This window comes from Antennarius striatus, chromosome 12 (assembly GCF_040054535.1).
Source record: "Antennarius striatus isolate MH-2024 chromosome 12, ASM4005453v1, whole genome shotgun sequence".
NCBI classification, from domain to species: Eukaryota; Metazoa; Chordata; class Actinopteri; order Lophiiformes; family Antennariidae; genus Antennarius; species Antennarius striatus.
This window is the reverse complement of record NC_090787.1, coordinates 2527319-2552177: the sequence shown is the minus strand read 5'-3', so window position 1 is coordinate 2552177 and position 24859 is coordinate 2527319. Positions and strand designations below refer to the sequence as shown.

Sequence of the window (24859 nt, the reverse complement as noted above, 5' to 3'; positions counted from 1 at the left end):
CTATTTTCCCAACGTGCCCCCCCCCCCCTTCTGACAGGAGAACCACTGCCTTCGGATCAAGATCCTGGGGGACTGCTACTACTGCGTGTCCGGGCTGCCGGAGGCGAGGGCAGACCACGCCCACTGCTGTGTGGAGATGGGGTTGGACATGATAGAGGCCATCTCGTAAGTACACACACACACGGTTAACAAGGTGTGTGTGTGTGTGTGGCGTTTACATGGACCACTCATGTTTGCTCCGGATGTTTCCTGCAGGCTGGTACGAGAGGTGACGGGGGTGAACGTGAACATGCGGGTGGGCATCCACAGCGGGAGAGTCCACTGCGGGGTGCTGGGACTCAGGAAGTGGCAATTCGATGTCTGGTCTAATGATGTCACTCTGGCCAATCAGATGGAGGCTGGGGGCCAAGCTGGGTATGCCTATCGCTCTGCTAGTGGGACATCTCATTCTGATAAGCAAGGGTCCTAGAATAGACCCTTGTGGTACACCAACACTGGTTTTCAGATATTAAAGTGTTAACAAAGATTCCAGATCTGACTTAAAACAGTTAAATTATAGTTAATGACAGGAATATCACAGTTGGAGGTATCAAAGGTCCCAAAATAACGCCGCCACTACCGTACCTTCATCCAGCGGCCTCAGTTGTTTGTCGGATAATGTAACACTATTTCTGTTGAATGTACATCCCGTTTCTGAACAGCGGATGGTTCGATGTTCTCCGTTTCAGGCGGATTCACATCACTAGGGCCACTCTGAATTATCTGAATGGGGACTACGATGTGGAGGCGGGAGCAGGGGGCGAAAGAAATGCGTACCTGAAGAGGCACAACATAGACACCTACCTCATTGTGGGCTGCAGTCAGAAAAGGGTAAGGTCCCCAATGCACATGGGGAGATATATATGCATTAATACATATTTCTGTCTTTTATTTCATGTTTTAAAGTACGTTTGTCCATTTTTGACCACTAGGGGGCTAAAAATCTGAGCGGCGATTTGAAGAATACTAAACCCAAAGATATTAAACCTCTAAACATTTTACTGGAACTGTTTTAACAAAAAATGCTTACTTTGACTTGGCAGTGGGTTCATTAACAAGCAGTAAATGGGCTGTAAAACCAATAGAAGTCAACTAAAAGAGGCTGAAAAGCCCCTATAAATCATCTACTGCAGTTAATGAGAAAACAAAATCAATTTGGCTTCAGAAAAAAATCTGATGTGAATATTAACAGCAAAGCTCTGGAGGAAAACAAATATTCGTTCCATTCTTTAAATAATAGTTTTTTATTCTAATTTACTCTTTTAGGCATTTTTTAAAATTAATTTAAAATTAAAACAATTTTGCCTTTTTTGAAATTTCTCTCACAAGTTTTCCATCCCGTCGTTTACAAATCCGGTTTCCTTACAGTGTGAACTGTGAGTCATTTTCATGCGAGCGAATGTTTGCTTCATTGCATGAGGTCTAGTTTATGACCTTGTCCTCCAGCGGGATCACGAGCTACGACTATAGATAGCGCGTCATGTGAAGCAATATCCTCTTATTTCGCTGCTCGGACAGAAGGACGATTGTGTGGTCAAATTATGTGGGCTCGTTTTTTCTATTTCATTTTTCTTTTAATGCATCCCGGAGCCAGAAGTTGGTTCTAATGTAAGATCTGGGATAAATAAATCGGTGAAAGAGGGTTTCTGTGGAGATCATCTACGGACACAGCCTTCATAGGGACGTCATTGTTCCTGGGCATTAAAAATAAACATGGTTTTATCTAATCGTTCAATTCTTCTGTGATTGGTCGACAGGAACAAAAATGTGAAAAAGAGATGAGTAACATTAAAATATTGAGCATTTAAGTGAGTTTGTGATGATTCTTACATCTAATTCTCATGTGTTGATAATGCATTAATGTTTTAATAATACATCACATGCTAATTCAGTTTACTAAAATACGAACACCTTTAGACTCCCTTTTCTGCAGAGGAATCACAAATATAAGCAAAAATACAGAAAATAGAGCCAATGGGGATTCAGGAAAGAAATTCTAAACTTTGAAATCATCTCTTACAAATTGATTTGTTATATCTGTGAGGTTTTTCTTTATTGGTGTCTGCAGTGGGAGATAATCTAATTACATTCAATACCACCTTTTTGTGTTTAAAAAAACTAGGGATGTGGTTAAATATTAAAGACATTGATATTAAAGACACATGTCACTCAAAGTTGCCTGAAAATTTCCCATCCACGGACTTAAATTTTCCAAGTGGAGGGTTTTCATGTCAGTCTAAGTAATAAAGGTGAACTTAAATGTCATGCATAAAGCAGAGAGCATGTAAAGAAGACACTTAAAATATTCAGGAGCTTTGCAGGGTTAATGTCCTGCTGTGGACGCTTTGGATGGAAACCATTAACAGAACCAATTAGAGCTGCTGACAGTGAAGTCTGTGGACACTCCTGCGGTTACGCCGACTGGGATTTTTTTAAATGCAAATTTTCAAAAGGTTTGAGATTCACAAATAAAATGCCATTGAAGTCCTCCAATAAATAAACTGAATGAACTGTGTGAAACTAGCCGGATTCTGTTAAAAATCAGCTGATTCCAGCCTTCAGGTAGTTCGCCCTCTAGTGGAGGAGGGATGAAATGCATCAGATGGAACCAGTCACTAAACTTTCACTGTCTTTTTCATAAAACATTTAAATGAATAAAGATGTAATGTATTTACCTTTTAAGGCTCATTCCTGTCTCTTGATGTCTTCTAGAAAGAGGAAAAGGCCATGATCGCCAAAATGAACCGACAGAGGACCAACTCCGTCACCCACAACAGCGGCCACTGGACCGACCGTCCATTCTACAACCACCTGGGCGGCAACCAGGTCTCCAAGGAGATGAAGAGGATGGTGAGGAAAACCTCATCCTAACACTCTCATTTGGTGATGAAAGCAGCATTTTGGTAATACCCATAATTCCCTTGACCACACCTGAGAGAAACTGGAAAACTAATTCTGGGGTTCATTTGATTATTTTTGGGGGAACCACTGGAATGATTTTCCCACATCAGGATTCATTAGGTGAACATTCTATAATCCCCCCCACCACCACCACTAAGCCTAAAACCCTGCACACTGTGACTCATGTGGATAGAAACGCCCACACCCGACACACTCGCAGGATTATATTTTTATTTTTATTGTTCATCCTCACATCAACCCACCAACCTCTCTCAGCGAATCCATTATAAGGAGTGATATACATTACTGTTCACCCCACGCACGCATACACACACACACACACACACACACACAATCTTCACATCAGTGTGTGGTAGAACCGTGTGACTCCGGGAGTTTGCAGGAACAGTTTCTAACAGCGGTTTTATTAGCTTCTGTTCAGCTTGTCTTTATCCTCTTTATTGCCACGCTGCTCATTAATCACAAGGCGAGCTGGAGATAAAGCAGCGTACTGAGAGTCAGGAGTCAGAGCCGTGCAGAAGGCCACGAGAAACAAACGCTGGAATTAGTTCTGTCTAATCTGGACGCAGCCTGACGATGGACTCTGACTGTCTTATGAGGCAACCAGTAGTTTATTCAACCGGGTTCACATGTCAAGATGGGAGAAGGGGGTCAGTGGAAATGTGGCCGTTTTTCTTTTTACTTCACAACCTTTTTTTGAGATTTGATAATTGATTGTTCAAAAAAATGCCAAAAAAATTTAATTTAGTTTTTGAGAGGCACCAGGTATGATAGAAACGATGACCAGCGGACTGTTTTTAGGTTTAGGTTTTAAAAAAGATTAAAAGTTTTAAGGTTCTGGAAAAACTATAAAACATTTCAATCGAAAAAATTAAGATTAACTTTTAAACAATTTTTAAAAATAAATATAAATTTTTAAAAAATTGATTTGAGAAGCCTATGTTTTGCCTGTGTTGACACTGTTTGTCCACTAGAGGGAGGTAGAGAGCTGAAGTAGGAATAAAAAGGTGAACAGAATGGATCGTTATGGATAGGATTTTTTTGGGGTGTGGGGGGATTCCTGATGCAAATAGTAGGATTGTTATCATTTTATCAGAATAAAGAAGGTCTGGCAAATCAAAATCCAGTTTTCCAATGCAACTAATTGGCTTTTCTGTCTTGCAGGGATTTGAAGACCCCAAAGATAAGTGAGTACAAGAGCTTCTTCTCCTTCTGTTTGTATCTACGTGACATTGAACGCGGAGCTTTAAGAAAGAGCCAAATCAATGGGTCGTGTTGGAATCAATAACGATCACGAGCGCTGAAAGGAAACATGATTAGAGGAACAGTGAGAGGCTTAACGAACGACAAACACCTGCAGTTTGTTCTTACGGCTGAAGCATTGATCAGAAGCGTTAAGTAGGGACAGAGAAAACGTCGGGCTTGAAAATGACTTTTTAATTCCAAACACGCAGAAATAAATAAGTGTACAGCTGATATTCATGGAAACACTCAAGAAAAGATCAATATTGGCCTCAAGCCTCATCTTTTTTGAGTTCTAAACATTGATGATTGATTCCCCCCCGGCGCTGGTTCTACTGGTCGGTTTCCGTCTCCTCCTTTACAGACACTTCATCTTCAGGAACACGCAGGAGAACCTGAACCCGGAGGACGAGGTGGACGAGTTCCTGGGCCGCGCCATCGACGCGCGGAGCATCGACCGGCTTCGCTCAGAGCACGTCAAGAAGTTCCTGCTCACCTTCAGAGAGTCTGACTTGGAGAGAAAGGTCTCATACACACACACACACACACACACACACACACACACACACACACAGTTTTCTGTACATATTAACACTAAAGAGTTTCATTTTAAAGACCAGGCATCTCAAATATATGTCCTCCTCCTCTTCCTCCTTCAGTACTCCAAACAGGTGGACTCCAGGTTCGGGGCGTACGTCGCCTGCGCCTCCCTCGTCTTCGTCTTCATCTGCTTCATCCAGATCGTCATCGTGCCGCAGTGAGTCCACTTCCTGTGAAAAAATGCCCTCATTACCGACGGCGGTTTTTGTAATTAAAAAAATGTGAAGACGGTAATTTTTGCTCCTGAGAGACGATCAGTCACGGCTGTCGTTTTCACCGACGGTCACAGATGCTGAAATCGATCACAAACCGACGTCGACTTCCTCTGGAAGTACCTCCAGAGAGAGAAGAAAACCATTCATCCAGAATCAAGCCGCTTGATCACAAAACAAAATTTTACTCTTGCCTTAGACCCTCTTTATTTCTTCCATTTGTATTTTTTTACCTCTCTGGCATCATGTGACTAATGATTCCGGCCTCGTTCGCCTGCAGTGAGGTCAGCCCCGCGTTTGGAAGGTCATCCCTTGAACGCGCGTGGCTTAAATGTTGCTCGTGTAAAAATAAAGCGAAGCCGGGCGTCGTTTCAGAAGTCGGGCTTCAGGTGTGTGTTCCAGCCGACCTTTGACCCTGGGGTTAACAGACTTGCAGCATGAGTCATCTCACCCTGGGCTTGGCGTCGCCCCGATCTCATTATTTATGAGCTGATTCATGTCGGGGGTCAGAGGAGGCGCGGGATGACCCCCCGACTCCGGCTGGAAGGCGATTGGTCAGCTTAACGAGAGAATCGGTGCAACTGATTTTAGTGTTCCATCGGCGTTTGTCCCGAGACAAACTCTCCTCTTTTTACCTCCCCTGAACTTCATCTTTTCTCGATATCGATCTCATCGACCGCTTCTTTATTAACCTTTTCTCTCGGCCCACTTTCATCCTTTTCTACTGCCGAGTCCATCCTTCAAAACGCCGACGCGACTTGATCTGCGTTCTTTAATCATCTCCGCCGTTTCCACACGAATAACTCCCGACAGAATCAGATTCCATTAAAGAAGCGCGTCGCCTCGGTAACGAGAGCGAACCGTAACACGCAGCCAGAAACACACACACACACACACACGCGTGTGTAACGATACCCTGACTGTCGTCCGCAGCTCCACCCTGATGATGGGCTTCTTCATCACCTGCTTCATCCTCCTGATGGCCGTGGTGTTCGTCTCTACGGTCTACTGCTGCTTCAGGGTGAGTCCAGTGACCTCCGCTGTCGTCAGGGTTCTCACTAATGAATGTGTCGGCGTGTGTTTGTGTCACAACCCAAATAATGTGAGATTTAAACACAACTTCTGAACCGACTGAAGAACCTTTTCAGAGGTCAGACACTCGGGACAGTCTGAACTTGCTCTTCTCCATATTTATCATGGCGTCACATAGTTTGCAGTATTTTGCTCCAATTAAACTAATTTAACTATAATTTGGGAGGAAGTGATAATTAACAGGCTGTGGGTTATACAGGAATGAAATTGAAAGTGATTTAAGTGGCAGATTTTTATAGAAACACCAGAGTTTTATTCTAAGTTTGTAGACGGATCAGAAACACGCCCAGGAAATGTTTCCTTACATAACAGAATTTAAAAAAAAAAAAAAAATTCTGCAGAATTGGTTGTTTTTACGAAGGAGAATCAATCAAATCTATGATGATGATTAAATGTTTTACCTCTCAGATAACTAATGGGATGTTTTCCTCATGACTCTAAGAGGGTTCCACCCAGACTGTTTCTGTAGGATCAGCAGTGATCCACTCAGGGAGGGATGATGATGATGATGATGATGATGCAGAGCTCACTATTTCCTGCTCTTGCCCCCTCCCGTGTCGTTGTGCTGCTCCGTTCCCTCCCAAGCCCTTCCCCCTCCCCCTGCAGACCCTCTCTAGACGGATCGTCCAATCCCGACTGAACAGCACCCTGGTGGGCGTGTTCACCATCATCATCGTCTTTCTGTCCGGCTTCATCAACATCGTAAGTCGTCACGTTCCTCAGCGATACATCCGTTCCTCCCGGTATCCTAACTCTCCCTTTGACCTTTGACACCCCCACCCCCCCATCAGTTCACCTGCAGCAGCAACGACCTGCGCAGCTGCATCAGGGCGGAGCTTAACATCAGCCTGGAGGGCGTGACCGTCTGCCACGCCCGCCTCCTCAACTACAGCCTGGACGCGCGACACGACCCCTGTGGAGACCACGCCCTCCTCTGCACCTTCCCTGAGGTACAGGTGTGCCCTGATGTGGGGGGGGGGTGGGTTTCGAAACCGGGCGGATTTCAAAACAAAAGCATGGAGTTTTTTTATTCTCTCGCCCGCCAGATTCGCGTCCGTTTTTACAAACCGAGGCTTTTTCAGAAAGGTCATCTCCGATAAGCGACGCCTTTATCTGGAGCAAAGCAGATATTTTAAGCAAGACTGGAGCCAAAGAATAAAATAACAGAAAACCCTGGACGTACATCACCATATCTAATCTCAGGCTTTCTGCTGCGTCCGCCGTAATCAAACCAGCCGTCACGCCACAGCTCCCTGTATATTCTTCCAGTCATGCAGCTTAATTCATGGATTAAAAATAGGCTCAAATGTTCCATTTTTCTGTCTGGGCGCTGAGAAAAACTGCATTGTGTGACTTTACAGCGTTCAGAACGCTTCATCACTGCAGTATAAAGAAGGTAAATGTGAATATCTGCTCCAGCGAAACACTGAATCTTCTATTTTTGACGTTTTATTGCGGTTCCTTGGACAAGGGTTGTAATTTTGGAACAGCAGCAGAACAAATGGACGCTAAGTGAGGGTAATTGCAGTTAGCGTTCAGTTCTGCACGCTAATGCACAAATTAACGCTTAAGCCGTTCAGATTGTGGGTTTATCAGGTTTTTTAATGACACCTCTGCAGAACAGAAGCGTAACTTACGGCACGTGAAAACAAATCTCCGTCTCCTGTCTCCCCCCCCCCGCCCTTTTCAGTATTTCACATCCTGTGTGCTGCTGAGCTTGCTGGCCAGCTCCGTCTTCCTGCAGATCAGCAGCATCGGCAAACTCTTCCTGATGCTCTTCATCGAGCTCGTCTACCTCCTCATCCTGGAGGTGCCCAAAGTCAGCCTCTTCGACAACCAGGACCTGCTGGTGATGGCCAACGCCATCAACGTCACGTGAGTCCCTCGGTTTGCTGGTGCCGTCAGCCGTTGGCTTCGGTGTGCCGATGTTCTTGACGCTGATCTGTGTTCTTCTCCCCACAGGGAGCAAATGAATGGAACAAGGTGAGACTTCTGTCGCCATAGAAACCAAAAGCATCGCCTCTGTCATCTCAACCTGCTAACATCTGAAACCCTGACTTGGGTGTGCTGATCTGCAGGTGTGCGGTGGACTCCAAGGTTCCCCTGAAGATCGTGACCCCGGTGGTCATCACCGTCTTCGTTCTCGCCCTCTACCTTCACGCCCAGCAGGTGGAGTCCACGGCCAGGCTCGACTTCCTCTGGAAGCTGCAGGTGCGGTAAAAAAAAAGAAGTCAATTTTGGAACCGGGTCAGGGTGATGGAAAGATGTCAAGAAAGATCCAACGATTTCCCCATGAACAAGAAGATGGAGACGGTGTAGAAGATGTGCCTTTAACAGGCAGAAACCTTGAGCAGAATCAAGGTCTCTGGCTCGGGATGTAATCCGAGCTAAACCTTGATTAGAGAAGCTCCCTTTAGACAATCCAGTGTTGATCACCCCAGAGAGGAGGCGGGACTTCCTGCCGTGGGACTGAACAGCTTATCTGTTCATAAATGCAGTAAAACTTTGGTGATTAGGGTTCTAACTCGGTCTCAGTGACCATGCATTTACTGGTGAAGTAGGTTTTTAATGTTCCATCAATCTCCACCTCCGCTGATCCATGTCCCTCCTGGTTACATCACACTCAGTTACGCTGTAAAATTTAAATGGACAAGACAGCTGCCCAAAAAGAAAACTAGGAACACGTCCATCGCCCCAGGGGGGCGACTCGCTGAAGGACGGGTAATAAACGTTACACCATCAGTTAGCAGACGGACCGAGGTGGAATCTTGATTACATTTTTCCCACCTCTTGTTTCTGTCATCCAGAAGTTAAATTTCCATAAAGTTTTCTGATATGTTTCAATTTAATTTGTTAATGCTATAAAAAGGGGGGTCTCTTCTCCATAATATTATCTACCCGATAATATTCCAATCCATCGTCTGGATGCTGATATTTCAACAAGCTAACAGGCTCAACACCAATAGATGGAAACCAATCGAATGTATTGGGGTTCATCCTCTGGTGACCATGACAACCAGATACTCAACCGTACATGTTTCTATTCATCTCCTCTTCATCTCTGCTCCACACCCCCCCTACAGGCCACAGAGGAGAAGGAGGAGATGGAGGAGCTGCAGGCCTACAACCGCCGCCTCCTCCACAACATCCTGCCCAAAGACGTGGCCGCCCACTTCTTGCAGCGCGAGCGGCGCAACGACGAGCTCTACTACCAGTCGTGCGAGTGCGTGGCGGTCATGTTCGCCTCCATCAGCAACTTCTCCGAGTTCTACGTGGAGCTGGAGGGCAACAACGAGGGGGTGGAGTGTCTGCGGCTGCTCAACGAGATCATAGCCGACTTCGACGAGGTATCGATTCCAAGGCCGTGTTCCGACCGCCACGTCAAGTCCATTTCTACGCCTGCATGTGTTCGGGATGGGAAGTTTGACCTCAATTAATTGGATTATTTTGCTCCATTTGGAGACGGTTTGAAATGGTATTAAAACAGGGTTTCTAGAGATTCATCTCAGTCCAGACGCTCTGGCTGCTCAATTTGGATTTTAAATTGTCTTTTGTGTTAATCCACAATCCACAAACGATTTTATGTTCAACTCAGAAACGTTTCCAATAGAATCGACGTCCTTCTCCTCAGATCATCAGCGAGGAACAGTTCCGCCAGCTGGAGAAGATCAAGACCATCGGCTCCACCTACATGGCGGCCTCCGGCCTCAACGACTCCACGTACGACAAGGTGGGGCGCTCGCACATCCGCGCCCTGGCCGACTACGCCATGAGGCTGATGGACCAGATGAAGTACATCAACGAGCATTCCTTCAACAACTTCAAGATGAAAATAGGTGAGCCGCAAGGGAACTAACAGGAACTAGTTTGAAACAGTTGGTTTTGCTGGTCTAATCTTTGCTGCCCTTCGTAGGTCTTAACATAGGCCCTGTGGTTGCCGGGGTGATCGGGGCCAGGAAGCCTCAGTACGACATCTGGGGGAACACGGTGAACGTGGCGAGTCGCATGGACAGCACGGGCGTACCTGAGAGGATCCAGGTGAATTCACTGAACGATTTTTTTAAAAAATATTTTTTAAAAATCTCCTTTGAGATGTTTTATTCTTTTAAACCGATCATCTCTGGGTCGTAAAACCAGATGTAACTTATAAATGTAACTCAATGTGATGCAAAATAAATGTAGCTACTCCTTTTTATGTTAAATAACTCCGAATTTATTACCTTGACTTTGACACATGTGCTTTAGAAGCTAAAGACCGACCGTCTCCATCCACAGGTAACGGCCGACCTGCACCAGGTGCTGAGTTCCTACAACTACACACTGGACTACCGAGGCGTGGTCACAGTCAAGGGCAAAGGAGAGATGATGACCTACTTCCTCATCAGCGGACCTCCGAGCAGTTAACCCACATGAAACGACACATGGACAACAGGGATGGGCGCCGCAACTCTTGCCTCTGATAGGCTCACGGTCCTCTGGTGGCTCCCAGCCGACTGAAGCATCCTCTCTGACGCCGCGCTGATACCCCCCCCTCCTCCTCCTGCTGAGGCCACAACGGGAAAGGTCGGGAGAAGTTCAGCCTGTGGAGGAGCCTGTGAGACGGGAGAGGTCCGCCTTAACCCGCCGTCGAGACCAAAGATGTCAATTCAGTGCGTTGAAGACAGTTTGCCAGCTTCACGAGGTCCGAAAAGGAAAAAAAACAAAAAAACAAAACAACTATTCTTGAATTTTAATTTTGATTGAATCTGCCGGATTTTCTGGGCGTTGGAAGACAAAAACCGACAGGAGGACACGAACTACGTCACTCCCTCGTTCTCTCTGCCTTTTTCTCCTGCTGAAGTGTAAAATGTACATGTCGAACGGTTTCACGTGTCTGTATACGATCTTATGTACTGTATGGGATTTTTTTTTTTTTTTTTTAAAAACGCCACAGACGTTCGCATCTCAAGCGTTGGACGCTCCACAAACACCGAAACACCTTCCGTCCTGATATCGATATCTGCTCATCAGTAGTTAACAGGTTGATGGAGGAGTCTGTGAGTGAACAGCGTGTCGGACTGATGTTCATACACTCCAGTGTTTACAGAAAGCTTGTCGTCGGACGTGGAATTCAGACTCGCACTAAACCATCGTCACACACACACACACACACACACACACACACACACACACACAGGGGATGTCAATGAAGAATTTTTTCTAATCTTCGGCATTTTGTATCTTGACTTCAGAACACCAAACCTTATCAAATATTTTAAGATTCTATATTTTGTACATTAATATATTACAGAGCTATCTATAAACACCAATGTGTATTCAGATGTGTAGACTCTACCGCCCTCGTTGGGGGATTTCAGAAGCCCTCCTGGTGTTAACGTCACGCCGCAGCCGATGAACTGTTGCGCGTCAGCAGGTCGACTCCTCTGAATCCCCCGTTTGCCCATAGGATGGGTTTTTCCCCGTTCATGTTGAGAAGATGGTGTTCAAACCAAGCGCGCCCTCTGGGAATGGATTAGTCTTCTTGCACTTCACTGTCCTGAATTGCTCCACCTGTTGCTTCCTCAATCAGATGGTACGACCCAATGAATGTTCAATGATCTCCGATGAGGCCTTTTTATATGAACTCCATACTGATGGTGGTGATGCTCATCCGGTGGAAATTTACCCTTTTTATGTGCAGTTTTTTTTTGTTCTCACCAATATTGCCGCATTATTCAGCATGTTATCACACACTTTCTTTTTTATGGCAGTTCCATCATTTTTAGCGGTTTTATTTTAGAGAATAATGATACAGCTGCTTTTGTTCACCTTGTGTGGAAGATGTCAAGTTTTTGCCTGAGATTAAGGTGGGAAATGGGTGAATTATAGCACATTGAAGGGTAACAGTAGCATCCTTCATTTTATCTTATTTAATTTCTTTTAATTTTCAACAGATCTTGTGAAAAGACCAACTTTATCTTAGTGCATCTCAACTCTGTTGCTGCCAAATGCGCCCTCAGCCTCCGACCCGTTTGTCCTTGTGAAGAAGTGCCCCTTTGAAACACTGTAAACTTTATAGTTTTTAACAATTGGGAACAAATTAAAGCATTTATTGGGACAATTTTCTGTTGTTTTTATTGCACATTTGTTGCTTTTGAGGGTTTCTAGAATATCTAGTCCGTAAATTGTTTCCCTGCGCCACCTAGTGGAAGCAGGAAGTAGCAGGACTCGACTGATTTTCAGTCTTACTGAAGGAGTTACTATCGACTGGTTGTGACGTCATACCTCCATAAACACTCGCATGTAGAAACACTTGTAGATTTTGTTTAAAGGATGCATAAAGAAAAAAAAATCAGACTTTGCCTTTAAAAAAAAAGTATTCCCCCTGGTTTATGTCCTGCTGTCACCGTTAACCTCACGTACCAATACTAACATTTACATAAGTTCCAGGAGGTTCATTGAACGCAGCATCATGAGAGCGAAAAATAGCAAGAGAACGAAGTACAGATTTGATTTTGATTTTTAAAATCACATCTATTCATGCAGTCGATATTACAAGATAAGTTAACATCTAAGAGATTCACTCAAACATGAACACACACTTAAAAAAAAAAAGAAAACTATCATGTGAAATGTGGGCAAAATATACTTAAAGCAAACACTGGCTCCACATGAGACACCTTTGACACACCATAGGTTCATTTAAGTGTCTAAATCATTCATGGTTTGAAATACTGTAGTTAAAATCAGTTCTGATTCTTGTTTGACAATTTTCCGACACATTTGGTCTAAACTACAATAAAACTATTGACGGCTACAGCGCCATGTGAAGCCCTCCATTGGAGATCTCCAACCCTCTTTGCTATAGGCTGCCGTACCTCGTCCAAGAAGAGGGAAAATCAGTCCTAACGACTGGGGGTGACGTCATACTTCCGTAAACACTCGCATGTAAACACACTGGTAGATTTTGTTCATTTAACAGATGCATAAAGAAAAAAACAACAGACTTTGCCTTTAAAAAAAATAAAATCCCCCCCTGGTTTATGTCCCGCTGAATACTAACATTTACATAATTCCAGGAGATTCATTGAACGCAGCACCATGAGACCGAGAGAGAGATAGAGAGAGGATCAGAATGAACAGGAGAGAGAGAGATAGAGAGAGGACGAGAATGAACAGGAGAGAGAGAGATAGAAAAAGGACGACAATGAACAGGAGAGAGAGAGATAGAGAGAGGACGAGAATGAACAGGAGAGAGAGAGATAGAGAGAGGACGAGAATGAACAGGAGAGAGAGAGATAGAGAGAGGACGAGAATGAACAGGAGAGAGAGAGATAGAGAGAGGACGAGAATGAACAGGAGAGAGAGAGATAGAGAGAGGACGAGAATGAACAGGAGAGAGAGAGAGGTCGAGCGAGGACGACCGGGAGCGAGAGAGCATGAGAATGAACTGGAGAGAGAGAAAGAACGGAACAAACAGGAGGGAGAGAGAGCGCCAGAGAAAAAGCGAGAGAGCATGAAAACGAACGAGAGAGAGAGAGATAGAGAGAGATAGAGAGAACGAAGGAGAGAGAGAGATAGAGAGAGATAGAGAGAACGAAGGAGAGAGAGAGATAGAGAGAGATAGAGAGAACGAAGGAGAGAGAGAGATAGAGAGAGATAGAGAGAACGAAGGAGAGAGAGAACGAGAAAACAACTCGTCTGTTCTTGTTGACATCCTAATCTACTGATATTATTCATTTTGCAGGTTTTCTGTTGACTATATAGAAACTACTTTTAAATGACGTCACCGATGTGTGATTAATCAGTTTTATTACATTAGAAGCTGAATCGTGGAGTTCCTTCTGACGTTCTCCCGTGTGGCCAGCAGGTGGCAGCAGCATCACATCCCAGATCACACTTGGAGCTCCTCGTTTTTGTTTTGTTTTTTTTAATCTTATTTCATATACTGTTATAATCCCCGAAGGGAAATTAAGAATGCACACCCTAGTTTTTTATCATCTCGTTCCTGTTTTATATGATGGAGTCACTTCACACCAGCTTTATATTTATTTACAAGTCACATTATCGGTCTTCATATAGAATAATAATGAAATCAAGGCTTTCATATTTATAAACTATTTAATTCATCTGAAATTTGGATTTGGTTTTATTCATGATTAAATAACATTCCAGCTGTATGGAGGCTCCCTCATATATTAGGTAAATGTTTTTCTTTAAATTATAAAGGTTAGGATCTCATCATATCACTCAATGCCTCATTAAACCCCATGATTTAAATCGAGAGACCACATTGACGAGCGATAGCTTTGTGATGGTAATGTCTGGCTGGGCTTCGCGTTCAGTGTTCCACAGCAGAGAACGGAGACAATGAGTCCTCAAACAAGCCGAGATGTTTCAATGGGAGCGAAGCCCCTCCTGATGAATCGATGCGCCTTCATGCGCAGCGGAACAAAGATGAAATTCACATATTCGTTGGTCTCACATATGCTTCAAGTCCAGTGTAGTCATACGTTTTTATTTCATATAATTTTATTCCAATCAAGACTTTAAAAGGCTTCAAATGACACAGCAGTGGAAAACAAAACGTGTAAAAAAAAAAAAGAAGAAAAAAAAAGTTCACACTTCAGTTTTAATGACTCGGAATCCATCACATTCATTTATATAAAAGTGTTTCTATTTCCAAAAGCACACCCACACCACACGTTTACTGGAGCCCCCGCTGCAGACGAGGGAAAAGGAAACGCAAACAATTCGAGCCACCAGAGCTCAGATCGGATCTGGGCGGCGTCTTGAGTCCGGCTGATTTGCGAGCGGCGCCGTGAGGTCATGTAGGTGTGGAGCTGCTGGGAAGCAGAGACCATCCAGAGAGCGTGGTGATGACTCATTCATGGATGGTCCCGCCCCCCCCCCCAACCTGACACATCTGGAGTGCACAGCCGGACGCGGAATCGAGCTGCTTGGTGATGAGGTTAGAGAAAGAAAACTGAGGGAACGCATTTTAATGAAAAGTTCCAATACAATCTTGGCACAACTGTTGAGCTCTTTGTGAACAATGAACAATAACGGCGCGTGACTTGAATCTCTCCAGCTCTTCCTATTTGTGTATTATTTGGCGGGATCAAGAAGGAAGTCGGGGGGGGGGGATCTGATAATTCCCTGAACAGACCTCAGACTGGATCACAGGAATGAACACAGCGTCGCAGGACTGCTAAATAACCATGGAGACGGAGGGCGAGTCATCTACCGCAGCTGGAGTAACTAACGTGAAACAATCTGTCCTTCACTGACCATCGAGTCACCGAGTAACCGGCTGGAAAATAAATAACAAAATTTACAAAAACACCTGTGAATCACGATATATGGAAAGCTGCAGCGCGGGTCGCACACGGGAGGCAGCGTTGCATAGTTTTAGGCCAAGACCTGAGTCCTGCACCAGGTCAGGAGCACGCAGGTACATGTGCAAAACAACGCATCGAACACACACATTTAACGTGACGGGAAGAGAAAAAGAACGAAGGGAACAAATCCAGTCTGGAGTCCAGTTGTCGTTGGTTAAACCGTTTGTTTCCTGGTTGAAATCAGTTTTAGTCATTCAGGCAGCAAATTATTCCCTGCATCGTTTTTTGAAAATATGCACACCCAAAAAAAAGAAAGAAAAGTGTGCGATACCTTAAAGGTTCTCCGTGTAAAAGAAAAAAAAAAAAGTTTAATTTATACTTCTAAAGAACACCAGGATGCCCAGAGCAGTGAACGCATCGCCTGGGATTTGAATCCCGGTGGAAGTGCAGGGAGACGCGTGACATTAAATGTGACGGCGGTTTAATAGAAGTTAAAGATCATTCCAGACAACGAAGGGGGAATAAACGTCTCCGTCCATTCCGTACGTTTCCTCTGAGATCTGTCCCGCAGCATTTCTGCTTGTTTGTTTCTCCCCATCTCTGCTGCTTTTTTTACGGCCAGTGTGTGTGTGTGTGGGGGGGGGTCCCAGAGGTCCTTCTGGGTTTTAAGATCTGTCACACGTTGTAGTCAGGAGCTTTCCCCAGAGGCTGTCTGAGTCGGATCTGCAGGGTCATGAAGGCCCCCACCGCCACGTGGAAGAGGATCTGCCAGACGTTCCTCAGCTCGTACAGATACATGTTGGACAGGCAGATGAGCGCCAACGCCAGGAACGCCTTGAAGTTCCTCCACACGGAGAAGTAGGCGAACAGGTAGCACTGAAAGCAGGAGAGGACACAACATGTTTTCATCTTGCCACTGAATATGTCAAAAAAAAAAAATCCCCCCCCCCCCCCCCCATCGATCCGCCAATCTGTAGAGCTCCATTTAGCATAAAGAGCTGCACAAAAGGAGTTGATGAAAATGTTTTGGAGGAGGAGGCGGGGGTGAAAGACATGGAGCTTTAGCTAATGTTAGTTTAGCTGACAAGCTGCTGAGCTGCAAAGTGCAGGCTGTTAGTCAGCAGTGAAAGGCTGCTCTTACCCAGACATCACTTACCTGATACAGACAGGCCGCCGTGCCCAGGAAGAAGGCAATCACGTAATTAAAGTTTTCATCGTCGTTCTGCAGATAGAAGGGGGGGGGGGGGGGGGTTAAACCTCTTGTCACCCACATGTAGACAAACCATTACGGAAATGAAAAGAAAATCTAGACAGGGAGCACAAACACTGGGCTGAACTTGTAACATCTAGAACTTTTTTCTTTCACTGCCTTCCTGAATCCCAAGGATAAGTTTGTCCTTTAGTTTCTGGGGGCCGGGGCCCCGTCCTCACCTCAAGGATGCTCTCGATGGCGTGGACGCCACGCAGCAGGTTCAGGCCTCCGCACAGAACGCTGAGCACGCAGGAAACGAGGCCCGACAGGGTGGCCGGCTCCAGCAGCTGAGTGGGAGCTGGGAGGAAGAGACAGCTGGAGTGAAGTGACCACAGACGGATGTGACATCACTAGAACTTATTGAGAGAATCTTTTCTTTTTTGGACAGAAGAGAAACTAAGGAGGCAACAGCAAACCATCAGTGTGTGTGAGGAGCCCACGTCCTACCGATGCCCTTGTACTTGGAGGTGGCGCGCAGCGAGACTCCGTTGGCAACCAGCAGGTCCTCGGGGGAGAGCTCGTAGGGGGGCCGCAGCTTGATCTCCATCTGCATGTCAGCCAGGTTGATCCTGGTAGACAGAGAGCGGGGGCAGTTGTAGCGCTGCTTGGTCTTCTGGATGAAGGTATCTGATGGATGACAGCGAGAAGCGAGGCGCTTCGTTTAACATCAAAGGGAGCAAAACAGATAAAAGGATCGTCTACCTGTCAGCAGTAAAGCACGTCTTTGATACGCCATGATCTCCCCAACGGTTCATTACGGTTCCAAACAACAGGGAACAGAACACCTATTTTAATAATTGATCCGTTCTTTAGTTTCTATGCCAAAAATTCTCCAGTTTTCAATTCAAATAACTATTTCTCCCCAAGGGGCAATTGAAGACTTTTAGATTCCGTGTAAAAAAAAAAAGTATTTCTATTAACAATACATATTTTTCCAAATGACTGGTGAGCACAAACACCAGTGCCCTTTGATCCTTGACCCCGTCAACATAAAACAGCCTAAACGAGCGATTTAAGTTAAGGAATCTCACCAAAATCAATGAAGGAGTACGGCCGCATCACATTCCTCATTCGTTCTGGGTCGTAGGTAATGATGAACTCCTTCTGCAGCTCCTCCAGGAAGCAGTAGGCCAACACGCTGGGGTAGTTTGGGGTGCACACCATCAGATATCCCACGCCCAGCGAGGTCATGAAACTGAAAGCACACAAACATTCACACTCATTGCTGGTGTTCGTGCACAGCATTCTGATCCTGTGACAGAACTGGTCATAAATATGGTGTAGAAACACAACGCTAGTACCGTTTCTGCAGGATGCCAGCCTAAACACACTGCTAACACTACTAAAGCACATTTGTGCCCAGAATTTATAATAATCACAACTAATTAATCACAACATCATAACCATATGCACATCAGCAGACTCACAAGAATCCAAGCATTACTATAATATAAATATGATAAAGCTAATCAAGTATCTACAGCAGCTTCAAGAGTTTATATCACACATTGCTTTACAATCAGAAGAGACAGGAGATTCAAAAAACAACTTAAAGGCACGTCCTCTTCAGAAGCCTCGAGTCCAACACCTGTGACATTTGACAATCATTGCTTCCTGATCAGCTTTTATTCTGATTTGAATAAATACTGATTTGGACACTGGAATTCTTGAATAACTACACAGATCAAGAAACATTCAGGGGAAGTGGGAAAAGTCTATGTTCACCTTTGACCACTGTACTAAACCATGTCACGTCCTGCTACTACCCTTAAAAGTCTCTAAACAGAATGAAGAGAGCAGCAGTCCCAATAATATTATACCGATGCCATATCAAAAAACATGGCATAAAGTCACTGCTGAGTAGTGCTGATAGATACACATGAGTTACAGCATGAATATGTTAAAATACTATAAATGTAAAGCAGTCTAAGCCTTGAGGGTCCCGCAAAATCCCTAAAACAGATACAGCATATTCTAAATCCCTGAGAGTCAATTATTTTCATGCAGAATGAATTGAGCTAGCTTCCACGACAGAAACGCAACAGACAAACCGGCAGCGTCTGCAGGGTCAACAATGTCACGGCGCAGACGACAAAAACAACATGCATCATTCTGACCTTCACTTTCTTCCGATGCTCTTCAGGCTCTCGTTGATTTCAGTAATGCTAATCAAAGGGACATGGTGTTGGTTGGTTGGTATGGTTCGCTCATTAATGATGAGCTCAGTTTCTTTCGAGCTCACGTTCACTGTCTTAAGACTAATTAGCCTTTAACGAACAGTGTTTGACAGCGCCTGTGTTTAAAGCATTTCCCAAAGCACCAGCAGAGCTTTGGGAGGCATGTTAACTGAAATGAAAGCCTAGCCGTTAAATCACTTCAAAAAGATGTGATAGATGTGAAGAAGATGGACCAAAAACAAAACTGCCTGCAGCAGACTTATCATCCATAGTTGAAAATGCAATAAAATTAGTTAAGTTAGTCTTTTACAGCAGGTTCCTTCAGCTATATGCTTCTAATTAAGTCCTGACTGGATATACTTGGTTTATTATTGGCCAAACATTGGGGATTTAAAATAAAAGTCACACGACCTACTTGATAGTATACTGTGCCAACTTGAGCGTGCATCGATCAGGGAACTGGGCGAGTTTCTTGGAGAAAGCTTTGAGGTGTTTCTTGGCTTCCTGAAGCTCTTTGTCCTGTTCATAGTCAGTAGTTGCAGAGAGAGGCAGGCCATCTATGACCCGGACCACCAAGGCAAACAACACCATCGACATCTTATAGCCCTGGCAATCTCACTGACGTCCTGCAAAACAGGAGAAAAATTAAAGTTTCTTTGAAACGTCTTAAGGATTATAAATTAATAACTTTGGTAACTTACTTGAAATATCAGTTTATTTTAATACCTCAGCAATAAATTTACAACTTTTAAATTCCATCATAGGTGGAACCTCAATATCTTAAAGCTTATTCATGTCTCTTACTCAGCGTTTACTGAAACGTTCCTCCACTTGGCAGAACAATTCTTAATATTCATATTAATATTCAATATTCCCCTGAGTGACTCAAACCATCTACAAGGATCATTTTAAAGAAATAAACTCACATCTTTGCATAAATACAAGGACGAATGTTTCCATGATGCATTCAGACACGTATAGAGGGACACATTTACATTATTCAAGTAGAGAGAGGAAACCTGACAGCAACAAATTATGAGACGCCCGCATGCATCAAGAGGAAGAGAAAGATTTAGGAAATTAAAACAAATACAGTTAGGATGCTAGAAATAAACGTAAAAGAAGGGTTGTTATACTTAATGTCCTAAAGTTAAATAACGGGATTTTGAGCTTGAGTTTTAGGTTAATATGGAAACAGTCTGGAGTCGGCAGGTCGGGGTCGCTGTCTGTGACGATCAGAGCTGTCGGTGGTTGTGGTCGGTGATGTCAGCACCACGGACAGCTCCAGGGGCTGAGCAGAGGGCGGTGAGAGGGAGCCGTCCGTCATGACGTGCTTTCACGGCACTCGTTTTCACGTCTCACCGCTTAGAGGCTTAAAGTCTGTTAACAGCACCGGCTGTGTCAATTACTGGAAGAACACGACGCTAGCTTACACACGCTCCTACATGCCAATTAGCAAGTTAACTGAAGCTTCGCACAGCTGCTCGAACAGGTTTAGCTAAGCGGTCTGTCCGTTACCATCTACCGACACAAAACTGGGTTGAACACTCGGTGAAAACAACTATTTTAGTGTTTTAAAAACCTTTTTTTAATGACGTAAGAGACTTGCATTGGAACGCTTTTCAAACGTTAGACACGGTTAGACAGCTAGCCAGCGTTAGCACTAGCAACTAGCTAAGTTAGCTTGTTCGCAAACATTTCATAGCAAGTTAGCAGCTAGCTACCTGGTTTACCCATAACCCCGGTTACAGACGCAATGTTAAGCTCACAAATACGTCTCAGACTCTCTCTGGGTGTTTTAGCCGCGGTTACAGACATGAGTTCAGCTCACAAACAGTCCCAGACCCTCTCTGGGTGTTTTAGTACCTGGTAAACGAGTTTGGCATCATGTGGAGTCCTGTCAGACTGCGGAGGCAGTGGACGAATCAGAGCCGCTTTTCTGCGTTTACGTGGCTTCTTCGCAATGCATTGTGGGTGTTACGTCACGTCACAGACGTCTTATTGTATTTGGTAGTTTTGAGTTTCTCTCGAAGTTTTGTGTTGAACTGGAAAAAACAATTGTTATTCTGTTCATGATATATATATATAAGTATCTATTTATTTATTTAGTCCCTTAGTTTAAAATAAATCCCAAAACAATAACAGCAACAAGAACAACTAGATTAATATCTTTTTAGTCGCGCAAATTTTTGTTTATTTATTTGTGTGGATGCTGGCAGGATAACACAAAAATTAAAGAACTGATCTCCACATGTATTGGTGTTTTTAATGATACCAACGCATTCTACTAATAAACAAATAAATAAACAAATAAATAAATAAATAAGGATGGATGGATAGACAGACAGACAGACAAGATTTAGTATTAAATCTTATCTTATAGTATTCAAAAATACAGTACTTTTCAAACTATCTTGAGTGCATGGACCTTTGTTTTTTTAAAATGTCTATTATGTCATAAGCTGGAATTGAAAAAGCAATCTTTTTATATTGTTTTTTTATGTCAAACTATTAACCATTCCCCTTTTGTTTCATTTGTCTTTTCAAAGAGTTGAACAGACATCCAGGATTGGCATTTGTGGATGAAGCTTTCCTGAAAGTCTCTTTCATGACCTCTGATAAGCTGGTAATGGTGCCATAGATGTCAATTTGTTTTTGTTTGTTAGAAAAATTGCAGAGGAGTCTTGGTTCTGAGTCCTTTCCACAAAAGTTTTAGGAAATATGGGGCATGGACAAGAACTATAATAATAATAATGATAATAATAATAATAATAATAATAAAAAGAAGAAGAAGAAGACATTTCTTCACAAACTTACAAACTAAAGTAGAAATAAAATGAGTTCAAGTCCAGTGCTGGTAGACGGAAGCGTGCTACTGCAGTACATTTATCTCAAACTGAGATTCTTAATATTCATGAACTCACTCAGTGTGTGATAGATGTTATGTTTCATAATTTAAAATTTCACTACATTTAGATTACTTGCTCCAGTTGCTACTTTCCCTCCCAACTCCAACAACAAATTACCCTGTATTCCCAAGCCTGCTGAGAATTCGTTTATGATAAAACTAAAATAACAGCTCAAATGAATGACGCACACCCAAGCACCCTTCTTATCCGTGTTCCGCTCCAATTTAAATAGGACATTCACCGGCATCAGCATTTTATTTTCTCTATTTTCATACATTTTCTGTTAGAATATGATAGAAAACTGTGGCTGGAGGAAATAAAAACAATAATACAGAGATGGTTATCAGCCTCATCCTTCAACCATACCCCTGCAATCCCCCCAGGCAAGGTGTCAGCCTCAAGGGACCATCTCAATATCCTCCTGTGTGTGTGTGTGTGTGTGTGACACAAAGGTAGACACACACAGAGAAAGTGAATGATGGATGTGTGCTGCTGACAGCTTGATGAATAGCCACGGGTCTCTGCAAACGTTCAGTGCAGAGGTTGTCAGGTGTGAGGAAGGCAGTGTTGTCACCGCTGGAAAACAAGCGCAAACACGTCAGCGCTCAAATGCAGCGGCGCCAGCCGTGTGTTTCTCAGAGTGGCATCATTACATATTTAAACTGAGCTCAGGAATCCTTGAGAACTCTCAGGAAATGCACTTGCAGAGTGTTGATCTGGTTCGGCTGAAGGATTTTTGTCTCATTTTATTGTGCATTCTGATTTTTTAAGACTACCTGACTTGGGTGAGAATCATAATAACAAAAAGTCTGTAGTTGTCCCTAGAGGCTAAAAATCCATCTTTCATCATCAGGCAAAACAACAAAATAAATAAATTACAGTTAATTGCAGCGTAAATTCATCCAGCAGTCAATGGACAGCATCCCATGGAGAGCAAGAACATCCAAATCCAATTACATGTCATTCACTTCTCGTATTTAGTAGCTAATGAAAATCCTGATTTTTTAGTCTTGAATAAAATATAGGAAAATTATAAAAGGACTTATTGTTATTCAGCTCACCTCAGTCCGGTCCAGTACATTTGTTTTGGGTAATTTAGAAGAGCAAACCAATTTTTCAAGGTCAGCGTCACTAATTCCACCAGATGATTTCAGCATTGCTCTGGAAACAGTCGAACACTGTCTCCTGTGCCTCTGGAGGAGGAACCGGTGCACCCATGTGGATTATCTTTGTGTGGTGCTGTTACTCATGAATTGGGTATGACCTCTTTCCAAGGGTAGCAGCATCTTAATGCATTCAGAAACAGTTCTGCTCCTGGTTTTTGTGACAGTTTGGAGAAAGTTCTGGTCCTGTTTTCCGCGTGACGACATCTCCGGGAGCAGAGCCGGATCCGTGAAGAGTTGCTGAGTCTGGAAGAATCCGAGTCGAGTCAGGTGAGAAATGACTCAAGTTGTCGGGCCTCAGTGGAGCTGACTGCTGCTAAATAAGATCCAATACAAACAAAGTGTTAAATCTATACCTTAAAGGTTGTTTCAAGCACTCAAAAAGACAGCAGCTTGTAAGCATTCAACATGGAACATGGATTTCCAATGACGGCTTTTGTTTAATAATGATAAACAAATTTATTTGTCTCATCATCAACGTAAATGTATGACATATTTATCGTGGTTTTGTGATGGTTATCCTGAAATAATTCATTACTTTGTGTTAAGATATTTTTTTCCCCCCAACTGTTGGGAGTGTCAGAGGTGTTGGTGGGGGTCTGCGCTCTCAGGATGCATTGTGGTTAAAAAAAAATTGGAATAAAGTGGACGTGACATATAAAGAGGTAGAGGCGGAGGAGAGGTAGAGGTCAGACAGGTGGATGCAAGCAGACAGATAAAATCCTGAACAGCCCAAAACACAATTACCCATTAAGGGGAAATGACTTCTGCTAAGGGCCCTTGAGTCTGAGCAGGCCTTGACTTTCTACGCTCCTCATTTCCTGCTCTCATTTTTCACAGGTTAAAATGTTTGTCCTTCGCCTTCAAGAAAACCCACACAAGGTTCAACAGGTTCAGGAGGCGTGACGATATCTTTGCCCAGGCCCCCCATATGCAGGGGCCACTTTTAGGTTCAGCGCCATTTTTTCCAGCCGTTCCTCATCAGCGTCGGATTTGCTGAGCGACGCTCTTGGGTCCATTTGTTTCACCTCGGTGACGCAGAACTGAGAAATATGTCTTAATAAACAGGCACACAAAAAGCTGCTCTCAGCGAGACGGTCCATCAGGCCCACCCGCCGAAAAGGTCAACTTCTATTTATGTTGTTGTGCTAGCGGTGACGTCCAGGGCGGTGGTTTTAAAGTAACTTTAAACGTGTTCCGTTGCTCTGGATTCTTCATTAATGTTAGTATTTTACATTTGAAATATCATTTTTCTAATATTCAATAATACTCAATCTGTTTACTGTCTAACTTGGTATTTTTATTGTTAAAGGTCAAGTATGACTGACTCATATCACGAGATTAGCATGTTTGCATACAATTTTGCAATCACTAAATGCTCAGCATGTTTAGGCTGGCAGGTTTATTATCACTTTAGCATGTTCGCATAACAATTTATTATAATCGAAGGCTCTGTACGGCTCAGGCTGATGGGAATATCATTAATAAGCATCACTAAAATCTTCAGAAATAAAGAAAGCAGCGTGTGCATAGATTTATAATAACAAGTAAAAACTGTATTTTGAAAAGTTTGAATTTATTATTATTTTTCTCTCGCAAGGTCCCTACCGCTTGAGGAAAAACTGTAGGTATGACTGGGCACGAAACAACAAAGGCAGCAATGACTTCTTGGCGTTAAGTGCGACAAATGCCCACGCAACACGGATTCCTTTGGGATAAGACAGAGGTGATCTTCCTGTGATTCAGCTGATGTGTGATGTCACTGCACAGACTCCTAAACAACAACAACAACAAATGAAAACTGTAAACAAAGGTCAGGAAAACAAACAATCAAAAAAAACAAAAACCAAGAGTTTGGTGACATTTTCACTTAGAATGAGTCCATTTAGAACCACAGAGTCAACATCGGGCCTAGAAAGGTTCAGTCACAA

General features: G+C 43.6%; 2 protein-coding genes across 3 annotated transcripts in view; one reads left to right on the top strand and one right to left on the bottom strand.

The window, feature by feature from the left end:
* adcy5 (adenylate cyclase 5) overlaps positions 1–12207 on the top strand; it is a 48644-nt gene extending 36437 nt beyond the window's left edge. For both annotated transcript variants that reach the window (XM_068328477.1, XM_068328476.1), the window contains 17 exons: positions 38–165; positions 256–414; positions 729–870; positions 2752–2889; positions 4126–4148; positions 4568–4727; positions 4863–4960; positions 5949–6036; positions 6693–6809; positions 6899–7057; positions 7798–7982; positions 8070–8090; positions 8186–8318; positions 9191–9454; positions 9739–9943; positions 10021–10145; positions 10383–12207. In XM_068328477.1, coding sequence (XP_068184578.1) covers positions 38–165; positions 256–414; positions 729–870; positions 2752–2889; positions 4126–4148; positions 4568–4727; positions 4863–4960; positions 5949–6036; positions 6693–6809; positions 6899–7057; positions 7798–7982; positions 8070–8090; positions 8186–8318; positions 9191–9454; positions 9739–9943; positions 10021–10145; positions 10383–10511 — 2274 coding nt within the window. In that variant the 3' untranslated portion in view covers positions 10512–12207. The remainder of the gene's footprint in view (positions 1–37; positions 166–255; positions 415–728; positions 871–2751; positions 2890–4125; positions 4149–4567; positions 4728–4862; positions 4961–5948; positions 6037–6692; positions 6810–6898; positions 7058–7797; positions 7983–8069; positions 8091–8185; positions 8319–9190; positions 9455–9738; positions 9944–10020; positions 10146–10382) is intronic.
* A 2104-nt stretch (positions 12208–14311) lies between these two features.
* sec22a (SEC22 homolog A, vesicle trafficking protein) lies at positions 14312–20774 on the bottom strand. The gene is made up of 7 exons (XM_068329247.1): positions 20723–20774; positions 19272–19482; positions 17711–17874; positions 17127–17306; positions 16859–16977; positions 16584–16649; positions 14312–16303 (listed from the first exon to the last, which is right to left on the bottom strand). The coding sequence occupies exons 2-7, from the start codon at positions 19451–19453 to the stop codon at positions 16103–16105; spliced, it is 912 nt and encodes a 303-aa protein (XP_068185348.1). The 5' UTR covers positions 19454–19482; positions 20723–20774; the 3' UTR covers positions 14312–16102.
* Between the last annotated feature and the right edge of the window lie 4085 nt (positions 20775–24859).